At 47.7% G+C, this 15,000-nt stretch overlaps 1 protein-coding gene across 1 annotated transcript in view; it reads right to left on the bottom strand.

The window, feature by feature from the left end:
• otofa (otoferlin a) overlaps positions 1-15,000 on the bottom strand; it is a gene marked incomplete at both ends in the record, with an annotated part of 68,062 nt that overhangs the window by 23,711 nt on the left and 29,351 nt on the right. The window contains 11 exons of the mRNA XM_084454036.1: positions 1,198-1,421; positions 1,849-2,035; positions 2,372-2,558; positions 3,365-3,524; positions 3,614-3,698; positions 3,950-4,012; positions 5,036-5,167; positions 6,300-6,354; positions 6,564-6,690; positions 6,942-7,015; positions 7,318-7,352. Coding sequence (XP_084310162.1) covers positions 1,198-1,421; positions 1,849-2,035; positions 2,372-2,558; positions 3,365-3,524; positions 3,614-3,698; positions 3,950-4,012; positions 5,036-5,167; positions 6,300-6,354; positions 6,564-6,690; positions 6,942-7,015; positions 7,318-7,352 — 1,329 coding nt within the window. The remainder of the gene's footprint in view (positions 1-1,197; positions 1,422-1,848; positions 2,036-2,371; positions 2,559-3,364; positions 3,525-3,613; positions 3,699-3,949; positions 4,013-5,035; positions 5,168-6,299; positions 6,355-6,563; positions 6,691-6,941; positions 7,016-7,317; positions 7,353-15,000) is intronic.

Here is a 15,000-nt window from a genome sequence, read left to right as displayed (position 1 = left end):
GGATGAAGAGTCAGAACCCACGCATTCTGCTCCCTGATACCTGCATAACGGACATAACGATCAAGAAATCTTGAATGAAAACGGCTAAACACAAGTGCAAAAGTGTGTCTTACTGAGGGGGTGACGAGGTAAGCTTTTTATTTTACCTCTATCTATTATCTTCTATGTGACATATCAAAGACAAACAATTTCCCTCAGAGTTTAGTCTTTGTTTCATCCTATCTAAAACCTCACTTTTATCTCTCACTCCACTCCGTTCCTCCTTCCCCCTGGCACTCAGCCAAACATATCAGAAAACAACAGCAATCTCTGGGGAGAGTTTAGCCAGACAAAGCGCTAGCTAGCAACTAGCTGGCGGGGTTAGCCTGGGGTAACACTGCTAATACTGCTGATTTCTCGGTTTGTAGTGAGGTCAGGCGTTCATTTGCCAGGACTGAAGGATATTGTGTGTGTGTGTGTGTGTGTGTGTGTGTGTGTGTGTGTGTGTGTGTGAGGATTCATGTTTCATAGCTTAGACTCCGGGTGCTTTGGTTTTAACACTATTAACCAATCATTGATTTGAAAGGACTGATGTTTCCTATAAAGGTAATTGCATGTCCAGTTTGATCCATTATGATGTGATCTGAGCCACAGGGACCTACTGAACGCCAGCCAATGCACAATCACTTTGGATAATAGATATAAAACGTAACTAGAGGGGCTTGCACTCAGAGAGTGCAGACCTCCGCCCCTGTCCCCCCCCCTCTACCTTTCCTCCCACCTCCCACCACCACCTCTCATGTGCTGTGCTCTCCTACTGGCTTTTTAAATTGGTTACTGTAGCACCACCTATAGTTTCCTCTTTCTGCTTGACATCTTTCCTCTCCAATTTCCAAAATGTTATTAGTTTTGTGAAGACTTCCCATTCACATTCATTAACAGCCAAGCAGAGCAGTAGTGGAGGGAGGAGTGGGCTGGTTCAGAGTCTGCAGACAGTAGTTACAAGATGTACATTTGAGATGGGAGTTATACAGCCAATGACGTGTTAAATCTATAGTCTATAGGCGAGATACAGTTTTCTATGAAGTCAATCATTTTAATGTGCAGACACTTTATTTTCATCCACCTGGAAGTGTCTGCAGTTTACTTTGAATGCTTGAAGTTTACATTATCGTTTAAATGCAAATTGAGACACTAGTGACACTAGCTCTCTCTCACCTCCGAGATGTTGGACACGGGCTCCACCTGCACCTCCGTGGAGCTCATGATCTCGGTGGAGGTGGTGTCCAGGATCTCCACGGAGACGGAGAGCAGGAGGCGGGCCCTGAAGGACACGCCCTCGCCCAGCCCCTCGTTGAGGTCCTGGTGCTCGTCCATCAGCGTGTATTGACGCGTGGAGCCGTACATGTTGACCCAGGCCGGGCCCAGCGTGGGCAGGAAGCCTGCGGGGAGGAGGAGGAGGAGGAGGAGAGATGGAGGGATGGATGACGGAAGGAGGAGAGGGGGTGGAGGGATGGAGAGGGGGATGGGGCAGGTGATAGGGTGGATGAGAGAAAGAGAAGGAATGTGATTGGATGGACAGCTACAGTACATTAAACAGAACAGTGGACCGTATCAGCGCGTCTCTGTGGACCGAGGTGGTAAAGCGTCCATGTAATCGTCGCTGCCGCGGATTCGGTCAACGAGGTCAGAGCTATGGAACGACCCTGTGGGAACGACCTGCTGTCGGAGCTGTTAATTACTAGGTAATAAACTACGCTCGTTAGGACTCATCCCGGTACCGCTGAACAGGTGGTATTGATCCCGTGTGGGACTGCAGATCGATACTATCTAACGAGGACTGATGGGAGGAGCTGCGCTTCGGCTCACCTTTGTCGCCGTCGTTGGAGATCTTGCGCAGGTCGATGAAGTGGGTCCCGATGGCGACGTCGTTCACCTTGTCCGAGTCGCGTATCTGGACCTTCATGCGCTTGCACAGCGGGGGGAACATGTCGGTGAAGACCACCTGCTCGTTCCAGATGGGCTCGTAGCTGCTCTTCTGGACCGACGTCTTCCCCTGGACGACACGGCAACAACATCAGGCCAACGTAAACAACAACTAAAAAGGCTTGAACTGACCGATGGGCGACTCACAAGACCAGACAGAAAAATAAGTCAAAGTCTTGATTGCTAAATAAACTTAAACTGTGAACTACCAAAACCATGTACTTAGAAGACTAAATGTACTTTATTATACAGTAAATCTTTTATGTGATAGCTGTCACCTCTACTTTACATTTCACCTCAAAAAATAATTGTAGAAAAGAAACAGAGATGAAACTGGAAGCTAACACAACTCCAAATGTAACCCAGTCACGTTCTCCTTTGGAGAACCTACAGTATACTACTTTACCTTCTGTCCAGCGAAGAGCACTTGGACGTAGGGGTCCACCAGGTCTCTGTTCTCGCCGCTGAATGCCTTCTTCACATTGGCCATGATGTTGGTGTTCATCTTGGGAAGGCCCTCAGCGCGATAGACCTTCACGTGGAACCTGGCCCACTGCCTCTCCAGAGGAATGCCCTCAGGCAGCAGGAGGTTACTGGAAAACACAGGGGAAACGTTTGAAAACACAGGGGAAACGTTTGAACTTCAAGATTTGAAATCTAGAAGGCCGGGGATCTAAATGGTTGTAAATCTGTTAATCTATATTCAATCATGACTTTTCTACATTTTCTGACTCTACTACTGTAGAGTAAACCTCCGCGAAATTCATCCGAATCCGAATTTCGCGGAGGTTTACAGCGTGAAGGGATGACTGTTGTGTGTTCAGTGAAATTAGTACTGTTTAAGTTACTGTTGTTTCGAAATGCAGAGGCGAAAGGACCTATGGTGTTTACAGGATGACTTCAGAGCTTGGTAAGCATAAACCATGTAATTCCTGAACTTGAAATCCACGTATATCATACTTTTTAGAGTTTTTCGATTGTGCCCATAGCTAGCAACGAGCCAGGGTGCGCGCGCCAACGTTATTGACACAGAACTCTGTACTGCACAAAACAGAAATATTTTAACCTGTACTAGTCAGATACATGCCAGGGAAGCCAGGAATAGGGCTAAACATGAAATTCAGTGTCCTTATCCTTTAAATGATCTGTTACCTCTAAAATATTCTTGGACTCCTGTACAACTTTCTATGATTCTCCAACATTATCCGTCCTCTGTACGACATTCTCTGACCTCTCTTCAACATTCTCTGACCTCTCTTCAACGTTCTCCGACCTCTGTGCAACATTCTCTGACCTCTCTTCAACGTTCTCCGACCTCTGTGCAACATTCTCTGACCTCTCTTCAACATTCTCTGACCTCTCTTCAATGTTCTCCGACCTCTGTGCGACGTTCTCTCACCCCTCTATGTCGTCCTCGTCGGTCTCGTTGGCCTTGTGTGGGGTCTTGATGTTGTCCCCTTTGCCCACCACTGCGATGTCACACTTGACGTAACCTTTGCACCCCGCTGTGATGTCGTTAGGGTCAGACAGCATGGCCCACTTGTGGTAGAACTGGTGCTCTGTGACAGGTATCGACCAATCAATCAATCAACCATCCATCTGCCCAATCAATCAACCAACTAACCAGTAACCTGACCCTAACCCTTACCAGGCTGATAGTACACTGTGCCAACATCCAGTTTGAAGGTGCCAACCAAGGTGCCACTTCTCAGCAGGTTCTTAGAGTGAATCACCTGGAGAGAGAGAGAGAGAGAGAGAGACAGAGAGAGAGAGATCAGGAAGAATGTGAAAAGAACATGCTAGCCTGCTACAATAGACAGGTGACAGTGTGTGTGTGTGTGTGTGTGTGTGTGTGTGTGTGTGTGTGTGTGTGTGTGTGTGTGTGTGTGTGTGTGTGTGTGTGTGTGTGTGTGTGTGTGTGTGTGTGTGTGAATGTGCGGCGTATGTGTGCAATGGACAGTACTGTAGAACATGCTCTACTCACCGAGAGCTTCAGGATCTTGTCAAACATGACTTCCGGAGGGACATGGAAGTCAAACACAAAATACTTCAAAGAGAAGAGGAAGAAGGAGAAGAGAGGAGAGGAGAGAAGGTAAGCCGTTACTACACACAGTACTGTAACATAAGCAAAGCCTGCCTGTGGTTCAATGGTTTCTAGTCACTTTGTAGTAGATAAGCTGAATGTATGTATTGGCATTCCAGAGCACAGAAACACAAGGCTTGTGATGTGAACAGGGCAATGCTGTATCCTCTAGCCTACGACTGCAACTCTGTCTGCCTCTTTAGACACAGTGAGAGAGAGAGAGAGAGAGAGAGGTTGGGATGTAAAAGAAGGATTAATATGGAAAGCATGAAGGAACAAAATTCTTGGTCTAAGAATAAACAGGGAAAAGTTTTTACGTTAGAGGAAAGAACAGAGGGATTAGCGAGCTTCGCTTCAACTAACAAAACAACACTTTGGCTGAGGAGAGACGGAGAGAGAAAGTATCGAAGAGAGCAATAGAAAGGTGTGCTACAGTTTCTCTGTCAAACAATGCTTAGTGCAGTTCAATGTGGTTTCAGCAGGGACCGTGCAGACAAACCGCTTTTAGACCTCCACAGAATGGCCCTGGGGATTGAGTCTGCACAGTCCTCACTCATGAATCACCCCCTCAGGAAATTAAATTCTGCTCGGAGGAGCCTCTGTTTTTGAGTCCCATGGGAAGTCAAAGAGCATTTTTTGAAGGTAACTACGTAAACGAGTCCATAGGGACTTTAAAAGGAGGCACAGCTAAGCAGAAAAGGCAGTGTGGTCCTTTATTTTCGGAGGCATTTGAAAAGACACTGCAGTGCTGCAGTTTGGGATAGCGCTGCTGTGTAAAAGGTTGATTACTGCATTTGTAACACGGAGAATGGAGCCATGATTCCAGTGGGGACAACAAAAGTGTAAATGTTAATGTACCCATTTGTTGTGGGGACTGGGAACACTAAATGGTATAATCACTGCAATGATCATTGTGTTGTAGTGAGGATTTAATGAAAACTTTGCTAGATGTTGCAGTACTAAAACAAAATAGGGGGGCGTGCTCACCTCATTGTAGTAGGGGCAGTTAGTGGACTCCTTCATGGAGGTGTACTTCTTGTCGTCCCCGATTTCCACACACACCACAGGGTCCATGTTGAGCCCCACCAGCTGCCTGGCCTCGATCACAGTGATGCTAATCTAGAAAGAGGCGTTGACAAACACTATTACTAACCATGTAAACAATGCTAAAAACAGGCCAACATTAGGCTAATGCTAGGCTAACATTACATAACATTAAACGGGCTAACGCTTGGCTAAGACTAGGCTAACATTACCAATGCGTATCAATGGCAATGCTGTGGTCACTGTCATTATCAGAAGTGTATTTATGAACTTTATAGCCTTGATCTGTCTTATGTGAAACGGCACTATGCAGCCCCAGCTAGCTAGCTAGCTAGCTTTGTGTTACTAAACAAAGCTTTGCAGGTGTAAAAGTGTACTGTACGTGTAAAAGCTGTGTTAGCAAACAGAGCTAACACTGAGCTAGCTAGCTGGGTCTGTGTGGCACTGTTTCACACATCGGAGATCCCAAGGGAGGCCCAAGAGACACCAACTAGATGGGGTGAAAGGTCTTGAAGGAAGGGTGGTATTCCAGTGGTTTAATTATCCATCTACTACAGAGAGAAAGGGCAAGAGAGACTGACGGAGAGAAAGGATTCAAGAGACCGAGGCTGACAGAGAGGGAGGGAAAGAGAGAGGGGGGAGAGAGAGAGAGAGAGAGAGAGAAAGTGAGATCACGGCTATAATTTGCATGAATGCGCTCAGTGTTAAGAAGTCTATGGTCTCTGTGGTGTGAGCAATGAGCCTGGTTTATTCTTCCATTATCTAGAGATAGAGGGAGAGAGAGAGAAAGAGGGAGAGATACGGAGGAGGGAAGGAGAGAGAGAAAGAGAGGGGGGAAGAGAGAGAGAGAGAGAGCAGTTCTCCTGTATTTAGGCCAGCCTGGAGCTGGGCCTCTCTAATGAGTTAGTATTCTTCCTACTGAGCCATCCTTTCTCCTCCTCCTCTACCCCCCTCCCTTCATCCCTCCATCCCTGCCGGAGGGACTGCGCCCCCCCCCTCCATCCTTCCCCCCATCTCTGCTCTGATCCTCCTGGTCCCATTGCTGTCATGGAATCTGGCTGTGGATGATGAAGGTTGTGGTGTCTCAGGAACACACACACACGCACGCACACACACACACATGCGTGCAGGCACACACACACGCACGCAGGCACGCACACACACACACACACAAGCGCACACACGAGCACACGCACACACACCTTACCTGATAATCCACCGGTCTCCCAGAACTGGGCTCCATCTTGATATCAGGCTTTGACCTGACAGAGGGCAGGACAGAAAGTTGCTCACTGTTAGCCTAGCCCAGAGTGTGTGTGGTGTATGCATGTGTGTGTGTGCGTGTGTGTGTGTAGTGTGTGGGCGTGCAAAGTGTGTGCTTGGTTGCATGTATGTTAGTGGATGTAAGGATGTGTGTTTGTGTGTGTATTTCTGCCTGCATGTGTGTGCGCGTGTGTGTGTGCGCGCTGACCTCTTGTTGGACACATTGGTGGTGACGGCGGTGACCGAGGCCAGGGAGATGGTGTCGGGGTCCAGGACTCCGGCCATACGCATGGCCTTCCTGTCCAGGTCCTCCGCCTCCAGGACCGCCGCCTCATCTGGAGGGAGGGGGGAGTGGGGGGGGTGTCGGCCAGGGGATGGTCAGGGGGTGGGATGGGGTTCGAGAGGACATTTCGGTCGGTTCACACTCCCACAGAAGAACAAACGCGTTATTATCAACATTGATGTTTATGTCGGGTCGTTCATGGGCTCATCCGTTTCCTCAAAACGACCCCTGAACTAGGGTGCCTTCGGTGTTGAACCCCCCCCCCGCCCACCTTTCACCCCGACCAATCAGAGAGGTCCTTACCTCCTCTCTTGTGGTCGTCCTTGGAGCTCCTGGCCTTGCCGAGCTTCATGGCTGAGAACACGCTCCTCCCTGCTCTGATTGGACAGAGAGAAGAAGAAGACGGGGCACAGGATGAGTAAGGGGCAGCTGTTATGACGTGGTGCAGCACATACAGAGATGGCCAGATCCGCCTTCTGTGTATGAAATGCGATATACAAATAAAGTTTGATTTGATTCGGAGAAGAGTTCTTGTCTTGGAGAACATTCTCACATTCTGACATTCAGAGGAACTGGAAAGTGCTCAGAAGCACCATTTGCCAGAAAGCCTCGCTTAACATTGAATTGATGTTGGGGACTTTCTTCAAGAGCGCCACGTGGAGCCCAACGTTAGCGCGACCCAACATCGACCGCCTTCAGCGTGTCTCCCGCCGTCTGGACGGAAACATTAGCGGAGACACGCGTCTGGACGAAACAGCCCCCCCCCCCCACATCAACCCCCCTGACCTCCAATCACAAAAGGCCCGGGGGGGGGGGGAAGGGTGTCCAATGACCATGCAGATATGAGACGGGATCGTGTGTCGCCACGGCAACAAAGGCCCCCGTGATGTCACCGGCGGTCCGACCGACGAGGGGGGGGGGGGGGGGGCTCGATGAATAAAAAATGAGGAAATGACGAGCGTGACCGTCCAATTAGCCGATCAGGATCCGTGTCGGACGGGAGGTGAAAGGCTGGTTCTTCCGTTTTCAGCGCTCAATCTGTCCCTCCATCGCCCTCGCGTTATCTTCCTGGTCCTGTATCCATCATCTACAGTATCAGGCCTTCTTTAACGGGAAGCTGAGCATCTGAGGAAGGAGACTGTGTAGCCTACGGCATTTTTTTGAATACTGAAGAACATTCAACTCGAACGCCGTCGCGAGGGGCGTGAAAAATCGTTTAAAACGCCGGGAAAATAAGAGTCGAAAAGTTCTTTCAAGTTTAGCGATTGTTCACGGTCGGGCACGGTCGACCGTCGAGCCGCGCCACGGTCTTCCCGGGGCGGAAGACTCCGGAGACGAAAACTGATTATCAAAGCCGCTTAATCCAATACAGACACTTCCATGGTAGTTCATGCTGGCGAGCCGTGCATAAACATCGCTGGATTCAGCTTTCCACTGCACTTTTATATGACATGCATGGAGGAAATCCTCCAAAAAGAGGTCGGGGAGGTTAGCAAAGCTGTCATAACTGTGTAAAGCTCTCCACCAAGAAGCAACAGCAAACCAAAATAGTACAAGAACAGAATCGCAACAGGGTGGCGGCAAACCATCAGACGGATACATGATAGATATGATGTCGTCTAGCCACGGCAGACCTCAGTGCAGGTGGTACGGTACATACCATAGGAGAGACACACAGCAGAGTCCTGGCCCAGCTCTCAATTGGGTTAGAGATGAGATTAAACCTGCACCACAAACGCTCTATATTTCCATAGCGGAGGTCTTGTGTTAAGCTCAGGTCCAGACCACACACAGGTGAGCAGGACAGGTGGAGAGGTGTGCAGGTATGCAGGTATGGAGGGAGGAGGGAGAGGCAGATGAGGGGCTGAGGGAGGGAAGGGAGGAGGGAGAGAGGGAGGGGAGGAGGGAGAGAGGGAGGGAGAGAGGGAGGGAGGGGGATGGAGCTACCAGAGAATATGAGACAGTTGGCAAGTCTGGCCAGAGAGATAGTAGGACACACATAGCGGACCTTGTACGCGCACACACACACTCACAAACACACACACACATAACACACAAAAAAAAACACTGCAGTTACATCTCTCACTCAAAAGAGAGACCCCGAGAGCTGGAGGAGTGATACCTACTTGTCTTTCCATCCCTTCCCGCTCTGGTCCTTCTTTTTGCTGAGCAGAGCAGCGGGTGAGACCAGGACAAACACAACAGAACACACGTCACCATCAGAGAGACCAGCGATCCTGAGCTGAGCTGAGCTGAGCTGAACCCAGAGACGTTCATGGTTTAGTTGTTTTTATTTATTTTTCATATCTGACCTCTTGACACCGTCTCTCTTTAGCGTAGAGACGGAGCCGGCAGAGGACAGTGAGTGGGCAGAGGGCTGGAGGAGGAGAATTTATGAAAAACTGCACTGAAAACCAAAAAGCTACATGCTGTAAAAGGTCAGCATTCACTGTAGACTGTAGACAGTGGAGTCTGTTGAGGCGCAATTTACTGCCAAGTGAAAAAATATTGGTATTCAAACTTAGAAATAATGTATTCTTACTGTTTCTAGTGAGGACGTCTTTATATTATATTTCTACAAAAGAACAATCAACATGACTTTTTGTGAGTGTTAAAGTATGTCTGCCTATAGTCAATAACACAACACATTTTGATCAGTGTTGGGCAAGTTACTTCATAAAAGTAATCAAGTTACTGATTACTTTCTCTAAACTGCAATTAGATTACTTTTGAGTTACTTTTTAAAACCAGATCATTTCTTACCTGAATCAAATACATGCTGATCTGGGATCAGTTTTGCATCTTAGATCATCAGTAATAGACACTAGAAAATCTGATCCTATACCAGCACTCTTGGCACATCTCGACCCTGATCACCCTGATTAGAGACTATAGGGATAGCAAACGCATCATGGCAACACCTCTGTAACTATTTGTGCCCTCTCCTGTTAATCATATCTCTCTTATGAAGTATTTAGCCCATGTTTATTGCTTTATAAATGTTCTTAGCCAATAGACAAACATTTTCCAGGAGCTTGCTCGATCGGCTCGTTGAGAGGGGTCAGGGAAGAATTTTTACAGCTCACTTTTCTGGCCCCGGGTGAAACTGTTTTTTTGCTTCCCTCTGGAATATGTAGGGGACCTATGCCCCCCCCCCCCCCCCCATTGCTCTCTGTAAAGCGCATTGTGTTGCCTCTGTGTATGAAATGCACTATACAAATAAAGTTTGATTTGATCACAAACAGTCAGTTCAGTCACGACTGCAGAGACGGCATGTGCATATCAACCACATGAAAGGTCGTAAGCACGCCCGTAAGTAACTCAAAGTAATCCATTTTTTTATTAGGTCAGTAACTGTAATCTGATTACTGAAAATTCTAATATAATCCCTTACTGCTACTGTTAATCCCTTACAAATTACTGAGAAAAGTAATCCGATTACAGCAAACCGTTACTTACTCCCAACACTGGCTGTGATATACTGTACCTCTCTTTTTTATGCTTCTTTTCCTTTGGCCTGAATGGGGGCGAAACAGTAAGAATGTCATCAGAGAACCTGCTACCAACCACCATGTCGATAACCAATCACAATCGCGCAAAACCTCCATGCGTGAATCAGATTGGACAGCCGTTCGAGCTCCCGCATCAACCAATCACAACCACACAAAAGCTCAGTGCTTGAATCAGAGTGGACACTCATTCAAGCTACCTGCTTGGGGGGTTTATTCAGCCCACAGCACAGCAACACATCGTCCAGGGATGACCTCCACAGCAAACTCAGAACCAGAACCAAACATACTACGTGGTGGGCCTTAAAGATGGGCCTTAAAGATGTTTTCTGTTAGGTGGATGCATGTATTTTACATCCCATGAAAAACTCAAACCATTATTTAAAAAAAAGGCCAGTTGCCCTGCAAGCTACAGTGACATTATATCCATAGCGATCAATATTACTGATGGAGTGATGTAAAGGAATCCTTTGAACATATCGGTGGAGAAACATGATAGGCTCAGTGAGCACATCCTGCTTTCATTCTCACAGGTGTTACTGTAGCTTCTGATTAACAGCTTTCTGAGCAATGAAACATGATACCGTATGAATGATGTAGCTGTATTGGTATATGAAATTGCATGTGTGTGTGTGTGTGTGTGTGTGTGTGTGTGTGTGTGTGTGTGTGTGTGTGTGTCTGCGTGCATGAGAGAACATGATAGTGAACAGCAGAGAAGGAAAACGAGGGGAAGAGGCAGACAGAGAGAAACAGAGAGAAATTAATATTTATCACACTCATACCGTGTGTGTGTGTGTGTGTGTGGGTGGGCGTGTGTGTGCGTGTGTATGTGTGCGTGTGTATGTGTGCGTGTGTGTGTGTGTGTGCGTATGTGCGTGTGTGTGTGTGCGTATGTGCGTGAGCTTCTACTGTGGTCCATGCTGACCAGCTCTATTCAATGTTACAGAAACCAGCCCAGGGAATTAAACATAAATAAATAAACAGCAGAGAGAGAGAGAGAGAAATCAGGTGAACGATGAATGATTTACAGCCACAAAGCTCAGCTCTGCTTCAGAGGCCCTGCGGAATGGACTCCAATGAGACTCTCTCAAACACTCTCTCTCTCTCTCTCTCTCTCTCACACACACACACACACACACACACACACACACACACACACACACACACACACACACACACACACACACACACACACACACACACACACACACACACACACACACACACACACACACACACACACACACACACACACACGCCTGTTCTCCCGAGCGGGCCCTGGTCAGACTGTGATGGTCTCTAGCTGATAAAGCCAAAGCCATTGTTCTTCAGTGTTCCAGAACGATTCGTTCCCTTCTGAAAACATATCGAATGTTCCGGATCTTTCTCTCCTCTACTGCCTGTGATAGGTTATTTTTTTCTTCATCAATTATTGATGTTCCCCTGAAAAAGTTGAATAAACCCTGGTTTGGATTACAAGTGTTGTACTCAAAAGTCCAAACTTTTGAAGTTATGGTTCTTGCAATTCATTAAGACCACTGGTGTCTGACCTGTAGCACTTTTATGAATCTAGACTACAGTAAATGGTATACATGACATCAATTCAGGACACCCTGCTATCACCTTCTCCCCTGGCTTTGTCCGCGATCACTCTCTCAGTGTGTGTGTGTGTGTGCGTACTGTATGTGCGATTGTTCGGGTGAGTACGTGTGTGTGCATATGATTGTTCATGTGGTGTGTGTGTGTGTGTGTGTGTATGGTGTGTGTGTGTGTCTCTTTATTATTACCATATTGTTAGAGGGTCATGAATATTTACGGTCCCAAGAGAAGCATCAATCATGTGCGATTGTTCGGGTGAGTACGTGTGTGTGTGCATACGATTGTTCGTGTGTGGTGTGTGTGTGTGGGGGTGTGTGTGTGTGTCTCTTTATTATGACCATATTGTTAGAGGGTCATGAATATTTAAGGTCCCAACAGAAGCATCATTTGAGCCTCTGTGGCCTATATACACTATGAAAGAGAGAAAAAAACATAGCCTTTCTCTACTGTGTGTGCGTGTGCATGCACGCGTGTGTGTGTGTGTGTGTTGAAGAAAGAGAGAGAAATATTGAGAGGGGGAAAGAAAGACGGAGAGAGAGAGGGGAATGGGGAGGTGGAGGGGATAGGAAGTGAGTGAAAGAGGAAAGTGAGATAGAGTTTTAAGTGAGATTAAAAAGTAAGGAGAGGCTGTAAAAAAACGATAACATTCAGTCCCAGCAGCTCCTAGGACTCCCAACTTCCTCTGTTAAAACTTTAATAACCGTGATCAGCTCCACTCAGGGCTGTCTTCCTCTCTCTCTCTCTCTCTCTCTCTCTCTCTCCCTTCCTCCCTCTCCCTCTCCCTTTCTTTCTCTCTCTCGCTTTCTTTCTCTCTCTCTCTCTCTCTCTCTCTCTCTCCCTCCCTCCCTCTCCCTCTCCCTCCCTCTCTCTCTCTCTCCCTCTCACTCTCCCTCCCTCTCCCTCTCCCTTTCTCTCTCTCTCTCCCTCCCTCCCTCTCCCTTTCTCTCTCCCTCCCTCTTTCTCTCTCTCCCTTTCTCTCTCTCTTTCTCTCTCCCTTCCTCCCTCTCCCTCTCTCCCTCCCTCCCTCTCTCTTTCTCTCTCTCCCTTTCTCTCTCCCTCCCTCTCCCTTTCTCCCTCTCCCTTTCTCTCTCTCTCCCTCTCCCTTTCTCTCTCTTTCTCTCTCCCTCTCCCTCTCCCTCCCTCTCCCTTTCTCTCTCTCCCTCTCCCTCCATCCCCCTCTCTCTCTCTCCCTCACTCTCCCTCCCTCCCTCCCTCCCTCTCTCTTGCATGGTTCAGGCTGCTATTGCGTGTGCATCAGTCCTCAGGCTGGTATTGAGTCTGGCATCTGAGGAGCAGCCGAATCTCAGGGCTGGCTGCTGAGCCTCCAGAGATCAAACAACTCCTCTGTCCTCGGCTTCCTTCCCTGACGATGTCTAAACTTCATCTCGTTTTCATCTCTAAACTTTGTGCCATGAGCTACTTATAAAGAAACTAATATTGTAGTTTCATACTTCTAATTATTGTAACTTCAAGCTACCAATCAGAATTTACAGAATGGGTGTGTTGATGTATTGGGTGAGGTAGAAGAGGGGACAGATTTGAGCGTGGCACACAGGACGAGGGTTTACCCCAGGAGGCAGATCTCCATGCTGTCAGGATATCCGTCTAGAAGGTGGCTATGGAGAGGAAGTCAGAGAGGGACACTAATCACTGGGGCACACAGTCTGAAAGTACAGCATGCGATTAACACGGGGCTATTCTAACACACTGCAGCTAGGCACGGCAAAACACACACACACACACAAATCAGTGGACTTTGGGGGACACAGCAACGTGACAAGATTCACGGTAGATTAAGAAACAGGTTAGATAAAGGAAGAGCTAGTTTGCGTCAGTTTCCTGTCAAATAGGAAACGGCTAGAACCTTCAGTCTCAGAATTCCTACGAGCATCCAATCATTTGATCACACTGACAGACAACAGCTGAGGATTCTACCACAGCTGGTTTGTAGTCACACAAGCCCAGAGATGACGCTTCACTGGGCTGCTTGTTGGTGTGACCGAAGGGATTCGAACCCCAAACTTAGCTTGCTGGGCGGCGGGGGGGCTAGTGTAGTCACCCAACCACCTCCTCTACATTGGCACAGGTGTAAGGCCAGGACCACAGAGATGAAAGACCCCTAACGTCACACACACGTCCAACGCCACGCTGTCTGATATCCGGCCAACCAGTTGCATTGTGGGTAGGATCAAAGGCAGCCTTTGAAATCACAATGTCAGCACTGTAGGTTGACAAGGCCTCATCCTGGCACGAATAAAAAGGAATACGAACAAAAGCAGCAGATTCATCTCAGTATAAATGTGTCTCTATGCATAGGGATGTATTGTTATGTACATGTAAATGAGAGCCGCACATATTTGAATAGTTGAAACAAACCATTGACATATTTATGCGTCCGCGCGCTCTCATTGATTAATTCATGACTCATTTCCACAGGGGCCGAGCCCATCTCCGGTTGTCAACCCAGAGTAGCCGCGGCGATTATCCAGCCCGTACCGTCACAACAAACAATGAAGACGAATGTGAACACCTACAGTAGTTAATAATATCCAAACTGCATTTGTGTGCTAGGCTACGCTAGGCTCGCAAGTTTCATATGTGTACAGATGTTGAAATAAGCCTGTTCAGAGCCTACTGTACTCAATATAACGATGTGTTCAGGATCCTACTTAAGCTTCCAAAATGGACAAGTGCAAGTTATATGTTTGTGACTAGTAATGTCCCCACCTTCCATACTGTGTTGAGGAATTTTATGTATAAATTTGTGTCGACTTCTAGAGTCAAAAAACAAGATAATAACTGCGCCCACTGAGACTAAACAGAGTGATACAAGGTACCCCTCTTGTTTATGGAACCACCGGAATCGATGCCTTTATGCATTCTAATATGTTGTTGTCCTTGTATTTATGTATTTTAATAAATACATAATAAGCTACAAACAGCCGTATCTGCAGTGAGAAAGGAGAAGAACTCCGGCCCCGCCTCGTTCATCACACTGGGCTGGGTGGGAGGCGGAAGTTTTTTAGAGGTCGCACTACAGGAAGTAAAAAAAAACAGCAAGGGGTGATTTATCTGAGCAGTCCAGGAACCCCGGGCACAGCACGCCTCCACTGGCTCTGCATCCTGCTCCAGATCAGATACTATTCAACACATGCAGGGGGTACGTGATGAATCACACTGAACTAGCCAGGGGAGGAGTGGGAGGAGAAACGGGGGGGGGGGGGGGGGGTTCTGATGGGCTGGTGGGGGGGTGG

Source organism: Borostomias antarcticus (assembly GCF_949987555.1).
Source record: "Borostomias antarcticus genome assembly, chromosome: 19".
In the NCBI taxonomy this organism is placed as follows: Eukaryota; Metazoa; Chordata; class Actinopteri; order Stomiiformes; family Stomiidae; genus Borostomias; species Borostomias antarcticus.
This window is presented reverse-complemented; position numbering and strand designations above follow the sequence as displayed.